General features: G+C 38.9%; 1 protein-coding gene across 1 annotated transcript; it reads right to left on the bottom strand.

The window, feature by feature from the left end:
- Positions 1 to 3448: 3448 nt before the first annotated feature.
- On the bottom strand, positions 3449 to 12291 carry LOC147862471 (appr-1-p processing enzyme family protein). Its single transcript, XM_087321453.1, has 14 exons — positions 11693 to 12291; positions 9754 to 9831; positions 9571 to 9626; positions 7477 to 7596; positions 7315 to 7385; positions 7139 to 7232; positions 6397 to 6615; positions 6058 to 6306; positions 5540 to 5648; positions 5231 to 5298; positions 4999 to 5068; positions 4170 to 4244; positions 3952 to 4043; positions 3449 to 3778 (listed from the first exon to the last, which is right to left on the bottom strand). The coding sequence occupies exons 1-14, from the start codon at positions 11960 to 11962 to the stop codon at positions 3706 to 3708; spliced, it is 1644 nt and encodes a 547-aa protein (XP_087177579.1). The 5' UTR covers positions 11963 to 12291; the 3' UTR covers positions 3449 to 3705.
- Positions 12292 to 16638: the final 4347 nt, after the last annotated feature.

The following is a 16638-nucleotide window of genomic DNA, read 5'->3' as shown; positions in this document are numbered from 1 at the left end:
TGCTTCCTTTTATGATATATACTCAATTTGAAATGTTTAATTCACAACAATAATATATGCCACATAAAATAATACGTAATGCTATAAGAATATGTACATTTTTGAGAACCAAGGCATGGAAGTATTGTGGTTAAATATTAAGATTAGATCTCGATGGATGGATAGATTTTTGGCTTACCTTAATTAAGGAACATAAGTTATTTTAATCATGTGTATAATTTCATAGTGACAAAAGTTGGAACCTTCATTGATATTTTTCCAATAACCTCCAAAGCACATAAAATTTGTATAGAGCTTTCATTAACAAAATTGTAGTAGGTATGCATCTTAGTTACTATGTTCCAAGACATGAAAAACTGATCTAAAACATCATGAAATACGGCTGACACTTTAAATACAACATATTTAATTAAAATTACTATATTGGGTACAAATTATAATCCTACACTCGTACTACACATGAGGAATTTAAGATAGCACACACACAAGACTTAGAATTTGTATCAACGAAGCTCAATGTGAGATTGTCTTGGGTAAAGTAGCTCATGCATATGAACTATTAGGGTCATGAACTATGAACTATGCCCTAAATCTTACACCCCTATTCCCATGCATATGACTATTAGGGTCATGATTACATTGACCAACCAATATAGTTATATACTTGACCTTGACATCCAAAGCACTATCTCAATCATCATCCTAAACCCTATCTAAATCATCACGTTATTACCGAGTTTCTATGAACTATGCCCTAAATCTTACATCCCGATTCCCATGCATATGACCACTTTGGAAGACTTTCCTTTGAACTCAATAATATCCCCACGAGCTGACTAGTGCTTGGTCTCTAGATACAAATTATAATCCTACACTCGTACTACACATGAGAATTTAAGATAGCACATCATATAAGACATGATCTAAGACAATCAGAAGGAGTTTGCAAAGAATACCACTATAATGGGAGACATAACCTTGCCATCCCACTAGTCTACCAATTGACTCACCCAAGAGGTGCACACTCATTAGGTTAGGGGGATCCTAAGTGGATGTTTCTCATGTGTTTCGCTGACATTTGAATTGGCATTGGTACTAAAGGGATTAGTCTAGATACAATGAAAAGGGAACATGAGCCAAAAAACCTTGTTGCACATTTCACCTCCCATGTGTTCCCAAAGATATTGATATTTTGGAGTTCTTTCTTGCAATTGGATGTGCCATTGAGTTGGCCATCGAGGGGATTCATGTTGTATTGAGTATGTAGATTATTGAGAAAATCTGTCTTGAATCAAGTGACCTTCATGTCATGTTGATCCATGTTGCTTGAACAAGCTCCTTATCATGTTGAATTATGTCGTGTAGGTCACCCAACCAAGCTACTTTAGGATCCACATTGGAACACCATGTTGTCATAGCCTCACCGAGAGCACCACAATTATAGATTTGACCATGACATGGATTTTAGGTAGTGCCCTTCTCAGTCGAAAATATGCTTCATCCAATTCTTTCATCCCCATTGTGGCGCCCTTCGTATGACGCGAATCTTTATTTTCCTACATGACCAGGTTGGTTGGGCCATGATTGGTGCTCTTCATTATAGATTTGCTTCTATAACTCATTATGATTACTTTACCGCAATGTAGGTGAGCTATCGACCGTTGACAACTTCACTCTTCACGTTCTATCGTGGGATTGGAAGCCCATGTCTTGTGGATTCTTAATGTTCGGTGTACTATCTATGTGAGCAACTGTAATCTATAAAAAATGGTCTTATAGGACGAAGTTATGGGTAGGAGCATGGCAGAAGAACTTTGTGGAGTGTGAATGGGACTATCATCCAACTGTTACAAAGTCTAGTCCATACCACCAAAGCCAACTTCTACTAAAGGTTTAAAGGGACTGACAGTTCTACAGAGGGACTTAACGATATATGTGACCAAGCCACCAAATCCTCCTTACTAACATGGAAGGATCACATACATGCCATATTATGGAATGAAGGAGCTATTGAAAAAGGGATACATTCCCCGTTTGAACAACTCTAAGTTCAACTTTTGCGAACATTGTCAATATGATAAGCAATGATGACATCACATACCTTGCATTACGAAAGATCGAGGAAGCTGCTAGAGCTGGTTCGCTATGATATTTGTGGACAAATGCCACACTGGTCTCTAGGAGGAACCATTAGGATTCATTTCATTCATCAACGAAATGACAAAAAAATTCTCAATGTATTTGCTCAAGACAAAGGACAAAGCTTTCCCCACCTTCATCATATGGATGATGCGTTATGTTGATGAGTTGAGATATCAACAAAATATCCTATGCATAGAAAACGGGGGAGAATAACCTTTGTTGAATTCCTTGAACAAATAGGGATGCAACATTAGAAGAAATTGAAAAATGAACAAAACAATTCAAGAATGGATCATACCAATGCCAAACACACAAGGTTGGGACAAGGGTTTTGGGCAGAGGCACTACTTACAATGATATATGTGATGAATTTTTTCTCTCAAAGGCCTTTGAACCATAGATATAGCAAGAGTTATGGTCCAAAAAGAAACTAAATTATGATCGTCTCTAAATCTTTGGATGTGAAGCCTATTCACACATATTGACTAACCCAATGTTCAAGCGACGTATCTTCTTAGGATACACTATCTACATCAACATCAACTCTAGCTATTGATTGTGGGACTCAATACAACAAAAGGTGGTGTGACGCAACAATGTCCTCTTCCATGTAAACAAGCAATGTATGCCAATTTGTGAACAAGAGGTACAACATGTGAAATTCTACAATTATGTACCAATATAGTGCAAACCATCCATAAGCAAGAATGCAATACTGCAAGCCAGCTCAACCATAGAGCTTGATCAACAAGAACTTTGGAGGCATTGTTGGGCAAGCAACCAACCACGAATAAACACTTACCACATTGAGTGCCACTCCGGCACAATCATCATAACGATTGAGAACTCAAAGCAACCATTAAGAGTCTCTGACCATAGTCAGCATCACCCCGATTCTATAGTGATTACAATGATTGAGAACTCAAATAGAGTTCTATTAATGTAACCTCAACACATCTATGTGATTGACATGTGTGAGCCTTGCAAACAAAGCAGTAAAAAGCAAACACTCTTACTAATGTGCAGGGGAAATATTACCACTAAGTACAATCGAAAATGCTCAATCATATTACCCATTATAATGAAAAACTCAACCGGAAAGGACAGAATCTTTTTGAACACTAGGAATCTTCGGAAGGAGATTTTTCCAATAATGCAAATTTAACTAAGTGAAATCTTTCTAGGCGATGAAAGTCTTGGTAACATATTTTATTTCCTACAATTATGAAAGGCATATTTACATAAAAACATTACTTTGAAAATAATAAATCAAAGACCAGTCATACAAACATGACTCGGAACATAATTAAACAAACACATGACGAGCCTTTTAAATGAATAAAGAATGAAATTAAATATCATAACATTGCCTGATACATTGGTATGTAACAAACAAGAAGGAATAATGATAAAGAGATAACTCAATAAAACATCAAAACCTTGTCATAAAGAATACTAACAAATATATAGCTGATCAAATCAAAAATATTTTTTTTGGAAAAAAAAAACAAGTAATATTAAAATCTTAATATGAGACAAACCGTACATGATATATAATAATTACTAGGGCCTGTTTGTGATATATCTTGTTCTAGGATCTATAACACCCTTCCCACCATTAACCTCCAAATCATGCCTGCACCAATCATAAGTTCAAGTCAACAGCTACTTTTGAAATTATTTTCCACTATATATATATACTTATTTTATTTATTTTCTTTTGATTCTTTTTTTCAAAGTATTTGAAATTCCTTTCAAGACTATTTTGTTTTCGTTTATTTCTTTGAAATGTGAAAACAATGTGCTTACTGGAAAACAAAATCGGGAATTGTGAGCTGTTCCCGTGGTACATATCGGAAAAGCTGCAAGAGTCGCTCCACATATACAATCTTCCGCCACACCTTTATCAATGCATAGTGAGAAAAAGACTTTTAATTAAATCATTTGCTACCATTTCCATAGAAAAATGAGAATTTTGTTCATTATCTTTACCATTTTCAATGGAAAACGTCAAATGTTGTTCTTACCTCCGGTTCAACGAAAAGCTGCAATGCCAGAACAACCGTCTTCAAACCAAGGGTAGGATGAAGAACATATATAGCCTTTTTTAAATAAGAAAAAGACAGAGATGAGCGGTTAATATGGCCACACCAGAGGTTTATTTACTTAGCTATACATTTTGAAGCTCTTGGACAACTATTTTAATGAATTGCATCTTGTATAACGTTCACAACTGTCATGAGTTGTACCTTGTATCAAATAACTACTTTCAGGAGTTGTTCCTTGTATCACATAATGCATGAGTTGTTCCTTGTATCACATAATGCATGAGTTGTTCTTGCATCACATCAGTATTGTACATGAAAGGAGTGAGCACATATCAGCATCACACAGCCTTCAGGAAACATCAAAAGCAAGAGGTCATTTAGAAGAGAAGATTCCTCCAAAGGGGATGATTATGGATTCACAAGGGAGACGTGGAACCAATGAATACCTATATATGTAGAAAAATTCAGAGTATGAAGAGGAAAAGAGTGCCTGGGAAGTAAAATACTTCACACAAGCGTTGAAAATGTCTGGATATAAGGCAGATAATCATCAAAGATATGTGAATCTAATAATATGACCTTTTGTTTGGAAAGAAGTGGCTGACATTAGAGAATGAGAAAACTAGTGCTAAAAACACATAAGATGTGAAGAGTGATAAAAAGAGGACCTCAGTTTTAAGATTTGGCTACCAGAAAACAATTTATCTTATTGCAGACTTGCGTGAATAAAGCTAACAAAACAAAAGGAGGAAACAATCATCTGAGAAACAAAAAGACCTATCCAATTCAATACGTAAAAGATTCATACATGCAAATTCTTTCTATGTTTTCGACCCAATATCTGTTGAATGCGCTTCATCCATCCCAAGTCAGGTTGCCTGTCTTAAAACCAAATTGCAAACTAAATTAAAATAACCATTATCATCAACCTTTTTTTTTCCAAAACCAAAAACAACAAATTATAAAAAAATCCTAATGACTTTGACAATCCAGGAAAAAAAGAATCTTATATATATATATATATATATATTAAAGTTTACATTTGTAATGCCGCTGCAGAATGGAAATAGACGATTGAATAAGGCCTTTGTATCAGTTGCTCAAATTCCTGCAAGGAAAGATGTATTACAAAATGAAAACTTATAAACGAAGAATTAACAAATGGCAAAGTATAACCCTTGACATATGAGGAGATTCCAGCCATGCACTACATAGAAGAACAATTAGAACCAAATGGAAGTGAGTCACAATATAATTTAATTCAATAGAGACAAGTAATATGCCATCAGGATAAGGCCCAAAGCAAATATAGATACTCAATTGATTTTGTTTTCTAAAGAAAATAATACCTTCACAACATATAGCACAAATCGTTCCAAGTCAAGACAACGTAGCAAAAAATGTGCTCCAACAATCACCATAACAGGCCGTCCTTCAGCGTCAACTCCACCACGATACCTAATAAAAAATCAACTCCATTGTGTGTTAATGGGGCAGAAACTCCCAATCACAAATATAATTAGATAAAAAAATCCAAAATATCCCACAATCTTTTCTTTACTTCATAAAAAAACCTTAAGTTTTCATTATTTCCACAAACAACCCTGGTCAAGATGCGCGTGTGTATGAGAGAGAGAGAGAAGGGATGAATTGAGCATATAATTGAGACAAAAGGGATGAATAGACCATAATGCTCAAATAGCACACATAATTGCTCGAGGGAGGTTTGACCAATGACATTTGGACCAAATAGCCAAAATATTTAGCAGCATTTGGCAAAATAAAGAAAACTCAACAGTTTCTTCCTACATGTATGGAACATATCATTGGTTGTTAGATAATGGCATCACATGAGACAAAAACTCACAGAATTTTCATTTCTGCAATCTCTGTGAGGTTTACTGAATTGGACCGTGCAAGATACCGAGCATGAAGTGAATCTTCTTCTGCGACCGTGAGGGGCGGTCCACCGATATTACCTAAACCTAACCATTTTGCCCAGGTCCATCCAGCTTGTGCTTGTGCAACTCTTTCCCACTGCTCTTTCCTTCTCTGGTCAGGATCCTTCATCATTGTCATGAATAAAGGATCAATAAATGCATCCAGTGATAAAGTTCTGCATGATGAAAAGAACTAATAATCAGCACAAAACTGATTGTTTTTGCCATTTTGAATATTTTGTTAAGCATATCCTGATAGCAGAGACCTAGTGGAAGCAATTTGTGTATCATTTCCATTAGCTTCTTGATCATTGATGCTTGGAATGTAGCTTGGAAATGATGTCAAGGGCACTGGAAGAGCTGTAATTCTGATTCTACGCTCAGAGATATTGGTCTCCCCATTCTCATCCCCAACATCTTGGGGAAGCTTTGATCGAGCCATTTCTTCTTCTGATTTGTTTCTGGGAAAATATAGAGGAAGAAGCCTGCAAATATTGAAAGAAGGCATTTCAGTGCACCATGAATGCAAACATTTTGGATTGATATAGTACATGTGCAACAAAGGGCCATGATCAGCTGGATAAGATAGAAGGTTATGAATGAATGTTTGGTATACATACATACATATGTGCATATGTATGTATGTTTTTATATGTACATATAGGCAAGTGTCTAAATATCACATGGGAGTGTTAGTGTAGTACATGTGCAACACAGGGCCTTGATCAGCTGGATAAGATAGAAGATTATGAATGCATGTTTGCATATACATACGTACATACATACGTGCATATGTATGTATGTATGTATTCATATGTATATAGATGCAAGAGTCCAAATATCACATGGGAGTGTTCATATGTTAATATCTAGATAGCCGCAGGGTGTGGGTGTGATATCCATGTCTTCAATGAATCTATAAATTTGTTTGTCATAAAGCATGTGTGCATACAAGTATGATCGTGCACACTTTTAAGAGATTAAACCAGTTATTTTCCATATCAGCACCGTTTGTAAATCTCTGTATCTGATGTTGTGGAAGTGCAAAATACTACAGCAGAGATTCTTCCTTGATATTTTTCTAGAATCCGGCGTACGGTTCCTGAAAATACTCTTCATAATCATTACAAATGCATAACTCAACAAACTCCATAGTTTCTATGTCATACAATGAATTTACTTACTTATTGCAACATGAGCTGCTTCTTCACGTGGATAACCCTTTGATTCTGTATAGATACACCCAAAGGCAATGCTGAACATGGCACAACTTAGAAGATTCAATTAAAGAAAGAAAAATGTTCACAAATTCGGTCTAAATTATCAAAAGATAAAATTAGGTAAACCTTGTAAGGCCAAGTTCAATTAATGTCTCAAGACATGAGCGGTAGCAGTGACTTAAAGCATTCTCTGCAGCTGTATGGTACTTTGGTGCATACCTTGGGCCAACTGTGTGAATAACTTTCCTGTTTATTTGTAAGGCAAAATAATTTGTCAGAAATGTGCATCCACAAAAATCAAACATTTTTGAAAGTAAAATATATGAGGTCTTCCCATGAACAAAGATTGATTATCACAATCAACATGAGGGAAGATGTTAAAAAACTCTAGCTTTGTATATATGGTTTTTGAAGATAAAAGTACATTGATGCCTATATAAGAAGGCTAGCTACCTTCTAAAGAGAGGAAGATGGCCCTACGTCAAGACTCTGTCAATGTGGCTATGGCTCTTTTCGGCTAAGCACATGCGATGCTCATGGAAACCAACCATATCAACATTCAGTGGCATGCGACATCAAGGAGATTCGGGTCCATCTCACGCCATCTCTAGGGGGTGGTCAGGTGGTCTGGCACCGCTCTTTCCTTTCTTTGGTCTCTCTTTCCTTATATTTTGCTTAATGATTAGTCAACCTCTAACAGAAACTACTGAAGTTCCCTTTCTATTTGTAAAGACCACAACAATACTCACTAGATAACGGAATGGAAGACTTAGCTTACTTCAATCTAGATCAAGGAGGCCACGGCTGTTCACATGATGGTCTAGTGGTAGAGCTTGTGCTTCATAACGTTTGCATTGTGGGTTGAAGCATGACTAGGCCCATCATGGGTGTGTGATATCTGTTTTAATGGTGTGGGTTTCTTCGGTGTATGGCACAACACCTCTATGGTGACAGAATTACAACTCAATAACAAGGGGGTTGAAAGCATGAATATTCGAGAAGCTTCAGTAACAGTCAAATTGAAATATCTCAATTCTCAACAGACTTCGGTTTGCCACATACAGCAAGTTCATTGTGGAGTTCTTGGAACATATAGTCCCTCCTAAAATTTCACCGTGAATATTAATCCTCGACCATATTTTCTATTCACTTTAAAGCTTAAAATGGATTAGTTGATCATAAGAAAAATAACGTCACATGGTTCTTTTGTGAGAACATCAATAATGTCCCAAGCAATCCATTCATACATGCAACAATTAGAGAACTCCAAACATAATACAACCGATTCACCCATACATGCACCATTGAAAAAGCGTGAGATATTATGCTTAAGAAGTGATGAGTTCTGCAGGTTGTTCTAGAACTAAACCCTGAACTCAGGCAGTTAACTACCACACTGCAATTTCTATTTAAGTTGGAATAATCTAGGTTCTTTTTTAAGAGAATTGTGTTGTAGAAGTTCCAATCAGCTCTGCTGACTAAGTATAAAAAAGACTGCACAAGTTTTAACATGACCGGATATAAAAGGAACGATGAGAAATGAGCATCAACTAGAAGCAATGCTATGCTACATACCAACCTCCAACAAGGAATTCTAATGAATCTGTACACCCTTCAAGTCCAACAATTGCAACTCAACAAAGATCCTCCAGAATACATAACTGACAAACATATGAGTTGTAGGAGGACAAAGCTGAAGAAATCCGGAGCCTGAATAATGGCTTGTGTGTTCAAATAGCTAAGCTGAGAGAATTTTGAGAGAATCTAGTGAACATGGGTCCAATCTGAACAAACCGCAGCCAGTTGACTGATCTGCAAAACTGCAATAGGAAACCCTAAAAAGTGACTAGGCCCAAAGATACTAAAACACAATTTGGGATTAAAAGAGCATGATGCTCTAATAGCATGTCATTAAGCAACATGGAAAAGTAAAGTTTGAACGAAAGAAAGATATATTAACGTCTTTTAAGAGGAATATAAATACATCCTATTCAGCTGAGGATGCAGCTAATAGACAAGTAAGAGCAGGATCATGGAGAGTTCTATAAATTCCTCGTCGAATATAAGAATGGGCACAAGCTAACATAGCTAACATAGCTAACATAGCTGATTATACTTTTAATTCATGTTTTGACTTGATAAGAAAAAAATCAATATCTAAGGAAAATAAAATGTCTATGATGTGGACAGAAATAAAAAAACAAAACGTACACCTTTTACCTTGCTGGCAAGTCATAAGCGTTGGTTACTTTAGCGATACCAGTTCTACAGCCACCCTGTTTTAAGATTAGACATTTCATAAAAATGGTTAACATTTATAATACAAGCAAACAAAGTATACATACAACTCTATTTATTCCTATTTCTTTTATAAACTTAGGCTTTAGGACTAATGAAACAAACCAATGTTGAACATTCCTCAGCAAGTCCTGGCCCTGCTGCAGCATGTAATCCTGGACTGCTATGCATCTCATCAAGATTCTGTTAGCGAGGAACAGTTTAAATTAGATATAAAAACTTAATTAGTGGTCATTCGTTAAGTGTTGCTAGCATGTATTATTTATTCTCATATGTCATAGTACATGTACTCAATGTCCACATATAAAACTAGCATTGAACAGAAAAAGGTTCATGGCCCAATTCCCAATACACTTATGTTCTTCATTCTCAATTTGAATTTGAGAACTATAGGTCTCAGACATAAGTATATAGTAATTACATTTGTTCAATGTGGCCATGCAACTAAATCAATCGCAATATTTGCGGGCTTCAACAATATAGGGTTGGCCTTTTTATTCCAATAACACATGAAAGATAGTAATTTTTGTAGTAAATTTCAAGTGTAATGAAAAGATGGCAAAGACAAATAAGTAAACCACGATGGTTTCACAACACTCTAGAAGGCAGCTAGGATAAATCAATCATGCCTTTTGAAGGACAGTTCTGGTAAAGGATTGCAAAAACTCATTCAGTTTTATCATACATGATCACAAATTGATTGATTGAGTGTCAACTATAATGAGGCAAGTATCAATGCATTGATGGCTCAGATCGATGGATGAAACCACTGCCTCAAAATGAATCTTAAAATATTCAATGAGCATTGATGCCTCAAAACAATGAAAATGGACCCGATAAAGAAAACCATAATGGATCTTCATGGCATTCAATGGGCATTGATGCCTCAAGAAAACAAAAGCAGTACATCAAATTAATAAATGAAACCAATGCATCCAATCAAAAGAACCATAATGGAGTTCAAACCATTTGATGGGCATTGACGCATCAAACCAATGAATGATACGAATGAACCCATTAAAAAAAACTATGATGTATCCTTACACCATTCCATAGGCTTTGATGCCTCAAACCAATGGATACGATAATTGATCTTAGATCATACCATAGGCCTTAATGCCTCAAACAATGGATATCATAATATATTATTAGATCTTTCCATATGCATTACTGCCTCTGGCCAATGGATGTATTGATGTATCTAATACTGAAATAAGAATGAATCCGTACACCAGTAGGCATTGATGTCTCAAACAAATGAATATGCATTGATCCAATGATGAAAACCACAATAGATCCTCACACAATTCCATATGCATTGATGCTTTAAATCAATGAATATAACCAATGAAAACCATAATGGATCATCATACTGTTTCATAGGGACATGGATGCCTCAAACCAATGATTGAAACCAACGAATCCAATAATGGAAACCATGATAAATTCATACATCATCCCACAGTCATTTACGCCCCAAATTAATGAATGAAACCAGTGCATTCAATATGAAAATCATGATGTATCCTCACACCATTCCAAAGGCAATTACGAGTGAACAGAACAATGCATCTAATAACAAAAACCAAAGCTCAATCCTTACACCATGCTATAGGGATTGATGCCTCAAAACAATGAATCCCATTATGAGAACTATAATGAGATTGTTACACCATTCAATAGGCATGAATGCCCCAAAAAGATGAATGTTTACAATAATTAAATCCATAATGGATCTTTACACCATTCCATAGGCCCAAACCAATGGATCCAATAAAGGAATTCAATCCATAACGAATGCTCGCAAAATTCCATAGACACAAATCAATGGATGAAGCCAATGCATCTAATAATGCAGCCCATAACCAATGGATGCACCACTACGTCCAATAATGAAAACTATCTTGGAGATACCTACACCATTTCATTGGTATTCAGACTTCCAACAGATGAATTGACCATACCATATCATGCTGCAAAGAACCCAATAACATAAAAACCATAATGCATAGTGAGAACCATTAAAGTTCAGATTGGTCCATACCTCATTCGAAGAATTGACGACAGCATCGATGTCAAGGTTCCATGGGGTTCCACGCCATAGGTAAAGCTTCGAATTGATGCCATGATCGAGTGGAAATCGTGAAGTGGTTACTTCTGTAAGATCATGATCATTTGAAGACGAAAGAGGGTCTCCCGAACCCGATCCATCATCGGAAACATTATAATCAGCATCGCTCCACCGAGGAACTTGATCTAGCTTCACGATAGAATTATCAATTATACTGCTAGAAACTCCTCTTGAAGAATCCATGTCACCTAGAAGATGACAATGACGAATCTTCACATTATCGGTAAAAATAAGCCGAGGGTCATCTCCCCTACAGAGAGATCTTCAATCTAATCATTGAACTGTGAGCTCAAAATGTATGTCTGAAACCCTAGATCCTCCCCTCATTTGAACATCTGGGGTAAAATGTAAGTCTGAGACCTTGATTTCTCGATGTGCCCGATGAAAATCGATGTGGGGCTTGAAGGATTTGGGCAAAATACCGCTAAGATTCAGACTTGAAACCAAGGAAAAAAAATCCACTGAGGGAGCGGAAAGTTTACTGACTCTTCTCTAGTGATGTGTTTATGGATGGTCTGGTCTACCAAAAAAAGAAGTCCATGTAACACAACTCAAAACCATGGTCTTGTGTTCGGGGAAATTTTTCTTTAGTGACCGGCCATGGTATCAAAGCTGATCGTGAGGAATTTGGTAGATTTCTTCAGTTATTTCTGTCAAATTATAAATGTAAGTTGGAAGTTCCCACGGGTGTTTTAAGAAACAAGGCCAATGTTGTTTTCTCAAACCCAACATCAACATTGCCTTGTCGTGCCAAGATCGATTATATAGGTGTTGGTGGTGGTACTCGTCGAGTCTCACTCACTTTTGAGCACCATAGAAGAGGATTTACTCCTAGACACTAATCTATTCATATATCTTATGTCGATTGCAAGTTGGATTTAGTTGTGTCACATGATTTTAATTTGGTCCCTAAAGAATTAGATAATTTACCTTGGTTCTTCTTGAACCAAATGTTGGGCTATTCCTTGCATGTGCCCTTATGTGGAACTACCTTAAAGAGCCTACTTCATCATTAATATATCAAATGCGAGCAAGTCAAAGCCCTAATCCACTCCATGTAGGAGCCTTTCAATTGATATCAATGCTTTAGGCTATTTAGCTTATAACATATTCTCTCCATTAGTGTTATTCTTTAATTTAATTAAAAGGGCACACAATCATGAAAACATTGCTTTTAGATGTTATAGTGATGATCTAATGTAAGCGTATGATAAGGATATAATATATATGAAATAAGAAAGTAGAGAGAGAAAGAAGGTTGTTGATCCACCTGACCACCCCCGAGCGAAGGTATCGAGACAGACTCGAGCCTTGATCGGCGTCCCATACCACCATCGTGGCGTCGAGTCATACATGGTGTTGGCGATCTCGCTACAAGAGTTGACCCACCACGAAACAGAGTCCTGACATAGTCAAGAGATGATGAAATGAGGGTAGCTAGGCCTCATATTTATAGTGAGACCCAAGGCCCCCAAGCAAGTTCACACTTGGCCTAATGGGTTGTCTCAATCCCGAGGATTAAAAGTAATCCTCACACTTATTCACGTGTATAAAATACTACGGTAAATTCTCACCACGGGATATTATATGGTCGTGCATGTAACATACTCCTCCCCCTCTTTAAAACATTGCACTCTTGCAATAGAAAGTTAGGGAAGTTAGTTCTAAGAGTATTTTCGCGTTCCCATGTGGCATCTTTGATAGATTTATCCATCCATTTAATTTTAAATTCTCGGATTGTTTTAGTACACATATTTTTTGTTTTAACATCCAGAATTATTTTTGGTACATGTGGTTTAAAAGATAATTCTTCAAAAGTAACCAGAGTTTCAGTTGTAACTGTATTGTCGCAATAACCTAAAAGTTCTTTTAGACGACTTACATGAAAAATTGGATGAATTTGCCATCGGGAAGAGTGAGACGATAAGTTGATGAACCAATGTGTTTGACTTGATAAGGTCCACAAAACTGTGGGGCTAACTTAGCGCACTTACCCGTAGACAATGTCTTAGAATTGTGAGGTACACGTAAAAATACCTTTTGACCAGGGTTGTATACACGAGGTTGCCTATTATGATCGGTGTAAAAACGTGCTCTATCTTGAACTATTTTTATATTATCTCGTGCAATATGCAACATATCTTGCATATCCCGAAGAAAGTTTTGCGTACTTCGCAACTCATCATGATGTATATTAACATCAATCGGGGCTCGTGGCTGAAAATCATACATCAACATAAAAGGACTATATCCCATAAACGTATGCTTGGAGTTGTTATAAGCAAACTCCAAAATTGGGAGATAATGTTGTCGCGTTGTTACGCGCGTGCGTGGAGAAAGGCGGGACCACGGGGGTCTTGGACTAGGGAGCGACGGAGCGTAGGAAGTCATGCTTCACGGCTTCTGGGGCATCTCAGAAACACACTGGAAGCAACCGAAGGGGGGGAGAGAGCGAGAGAGAGAGAGAGCGTGCTTAACACCGACTCACGCACACACACGCACACACAGCCCGACCCGACTCACGCCCTTATGTACAGGAAACGCAAGGAAGGAGTGGAGCACCCGACACCAACAAGACGCCAATATACACAGACAGACGCAAACGTATATGTATATATATATAGAGAGAATACACTCCCGGCTTTGAGCCGGACCAAGATAGTTTACAACAGTCGTCTGCTGTCAAGCCGCCGTCGGGGAGCTCTCGGGCTCGTCGCGCCGAGCGGGGTCTTGCACAGGAGACAAGCTGCAGCCAACCCTAAACGAACACGAAGGGGAAGAAGAAGAAGCAGAAGAACCCTAACCCTAAACCTACCGGTATACCCTCTAATCCAAAATGGGCAACCCCTTTTACAAAGGGCGTTCCCTCCCTTTTATAGAACAAGGAGAGGGACGCGTTACAATGTGGGACAAATCCCAACTTTCATGGGATCGTCTGTCCCGACTTGACTACTCTTTGGCGCCATAAAGGTGCCCTCGATATTCACACCAAATGTACATGGGTGCGTACACACGCTGCACCCCGCCGATGTAGACAATGTTTCCCGGTTTTCGCCTATGGCCGAAATTCTTCACGACATCCGCCCCCACCTAACTACACGTGTAAAGCACAGTGCTCGGCCACAACCGAGGAATAGGATCAACTCACAGAAAACAGGAAATACAAAAAAAATGCACGAAGACAATAGAGAGAAGAGTACACAGGATATTTTACGTGGAAAACCCTAAGGGGGAAAAACCACGGGAGTCCTCAAACTCCAACTATCACTATACACAGAGATGTACAATGGTGAAGCTACAAGGCAACAACCTTGAGCTCACTGTCTTCGCCACAGGCGGCGGTAATACACAGAGGCAACGACCTCTTCGTCTCTCTCTCTCTCTCTCTTTCTCGGCTGCTCACTTAGCTCCCTCTAAGTGGAAAAACAGAAAAATGAGTAACAACTTACAGCAACAATAAACAGTTTGCCCTAAGTCATATTTATACACATATGACTTTCGGGCTATTTACAAATATAGCCTCAAGGGGCCTTGGCAAACATATTCACAAATATGTCCCCGCATCCGGATCTCTCTCCGGGTACATTCGTCATCCGGCTCCGTAGCCGGGGTCTTCATCATCCGGCTTCATACGGGGTACTCTTCACACCCGGTGAGTACTTTCACCGGGCCTGTATCTTCGTCCGGTTCCGTAACCGTAACCGGGCTTGCCGTCATTCATCTCCGGACATCCCATCCGGAGGGACCGAAATCCCAACAAACTCCCCCTTCACTTCGGCATGGGATGTCTCTCCAATCCGATCCTCTTCCGGCATGCTTCCAGCTTGTCGGGTGTGAGCGCCTTGGTCAGCATATCCGACCCGTTCTCGTCCGTGTGGATCTTCGTCAGCACGAACTCCTTGTCTTCTATCCTTTCCCGGATCCAGTGGTATCTACGCTGGATGTGTTTCGTCCGGGAATGGTAGGCCGCGTTCTTCGCAAGGTGAATTGCACTCTGACTGTCGCAGTAGAGTCGGTACTCCTCCTGTCGGATACCGAGTTCTCTAATGAAGTCCTTCATCCATATTATTTCCTTGCCGGCTTCAACAGCCGCCATATACTCCGCCTCCGTGGTTGACAACGCAACCGTCTTCTGCAACCTCGACTGCCACGAAACAGCCCCCCCTGCATACGTCATCACATACCCTGATGTGGACCGGCTGGTATCTGCATCAGCCGACATGTCTGAATCGGTAAATCCATCGAGTTCGGGCTTACCGGAGCCGAATCGGAGGCACACGTTTGCCGTGCCCTTCAGGTATCGGAGTATCCACTTGACCGCGTTCCAGTGTTCTTTGCCGGGATTGCTCATGTACCGGCTCACCACTCCGACTGCATATCCTATGTCCGGTCTTGTACACACCATTGCGTACATCAAGCTTCCGACGGCAAAGGCATATGGTACTTTCATCATGTCCTCCTTCTCAGCCTTTGTCTTGGGGCTTTGCTTGCTGGACAACTTGCAGTTTGCCGGGAGGGTTGACCCGACCGGTCTTGCTTCCGACATGTTGAACCGGTGAAGCACCTTTGTCACGTACTTCTCCTGTGACAGCCACAACTGCTTCTTCTTCCGGTCCCGGATGATGTGCATCCCTAGTATTTGCCTCGCCGGACCCAGGTCCTTCATTGAGAAGGTTCGGTGAAGCGCCTTCTTCAGCATCCGTATCTTGACCTGGTCCCGTCCGACGATCAACATGTCGTCCACGTACAGGAGGAGTATTAGAAAGTCTCCTCCTTCGAACTTCTTCACAAACACGCAGTGATCGGACTGCGTTTTGTGGTACCCTTCGTCGGTCATGAAGGAGTCGAACTTCCGGTAC

This window comes from Azolla caroliniana, unplaced genomic scaffold, assembly GCF_043228905.1.
Source record: "Azolla caroliniana isolate FFs.n. ecotype wild unplaced genomic scaffold, voAzoCaro1.0.p SCAF_6, whole genome shotgun sequence".
NCBI classification, from domain to species: Eukaryota; Viridiplantae; Streptophyta; class Polypodiopsida; order Salviniales; family Salviniaceae; genus Azolla; species Azolla caroliniana.
Note: the sequence above shows the minus strand (reverse complement) of the source record. Positions and strands in the feature narration are given on the sequence as shown.

Bases quoted from the DNA above. Each gene is read 5' to 3' on its own strand.
- LOC147862471 (XM_087321453.1), bottom strand. From the start codon at position 11,962: ATGGATTCTTCAAGAGGAGTTTCTAGCAGTATAATTGATAATTCTATC. The intron at 5,299-5,539 runs GTATTATTTTCT...CTTTCCTTGCAG, and splicing joins TTGTGCTATATGTTGTGAAG to GAATTTGAGCAACTGATACA. The intron at 4,044-4,169 runs GTAAGAACAACA...GCATTGATAAAG, and splicing joins AGCTTTTCGTTGAACCGGAG to GTGTGGCGGAAGATTGTATA.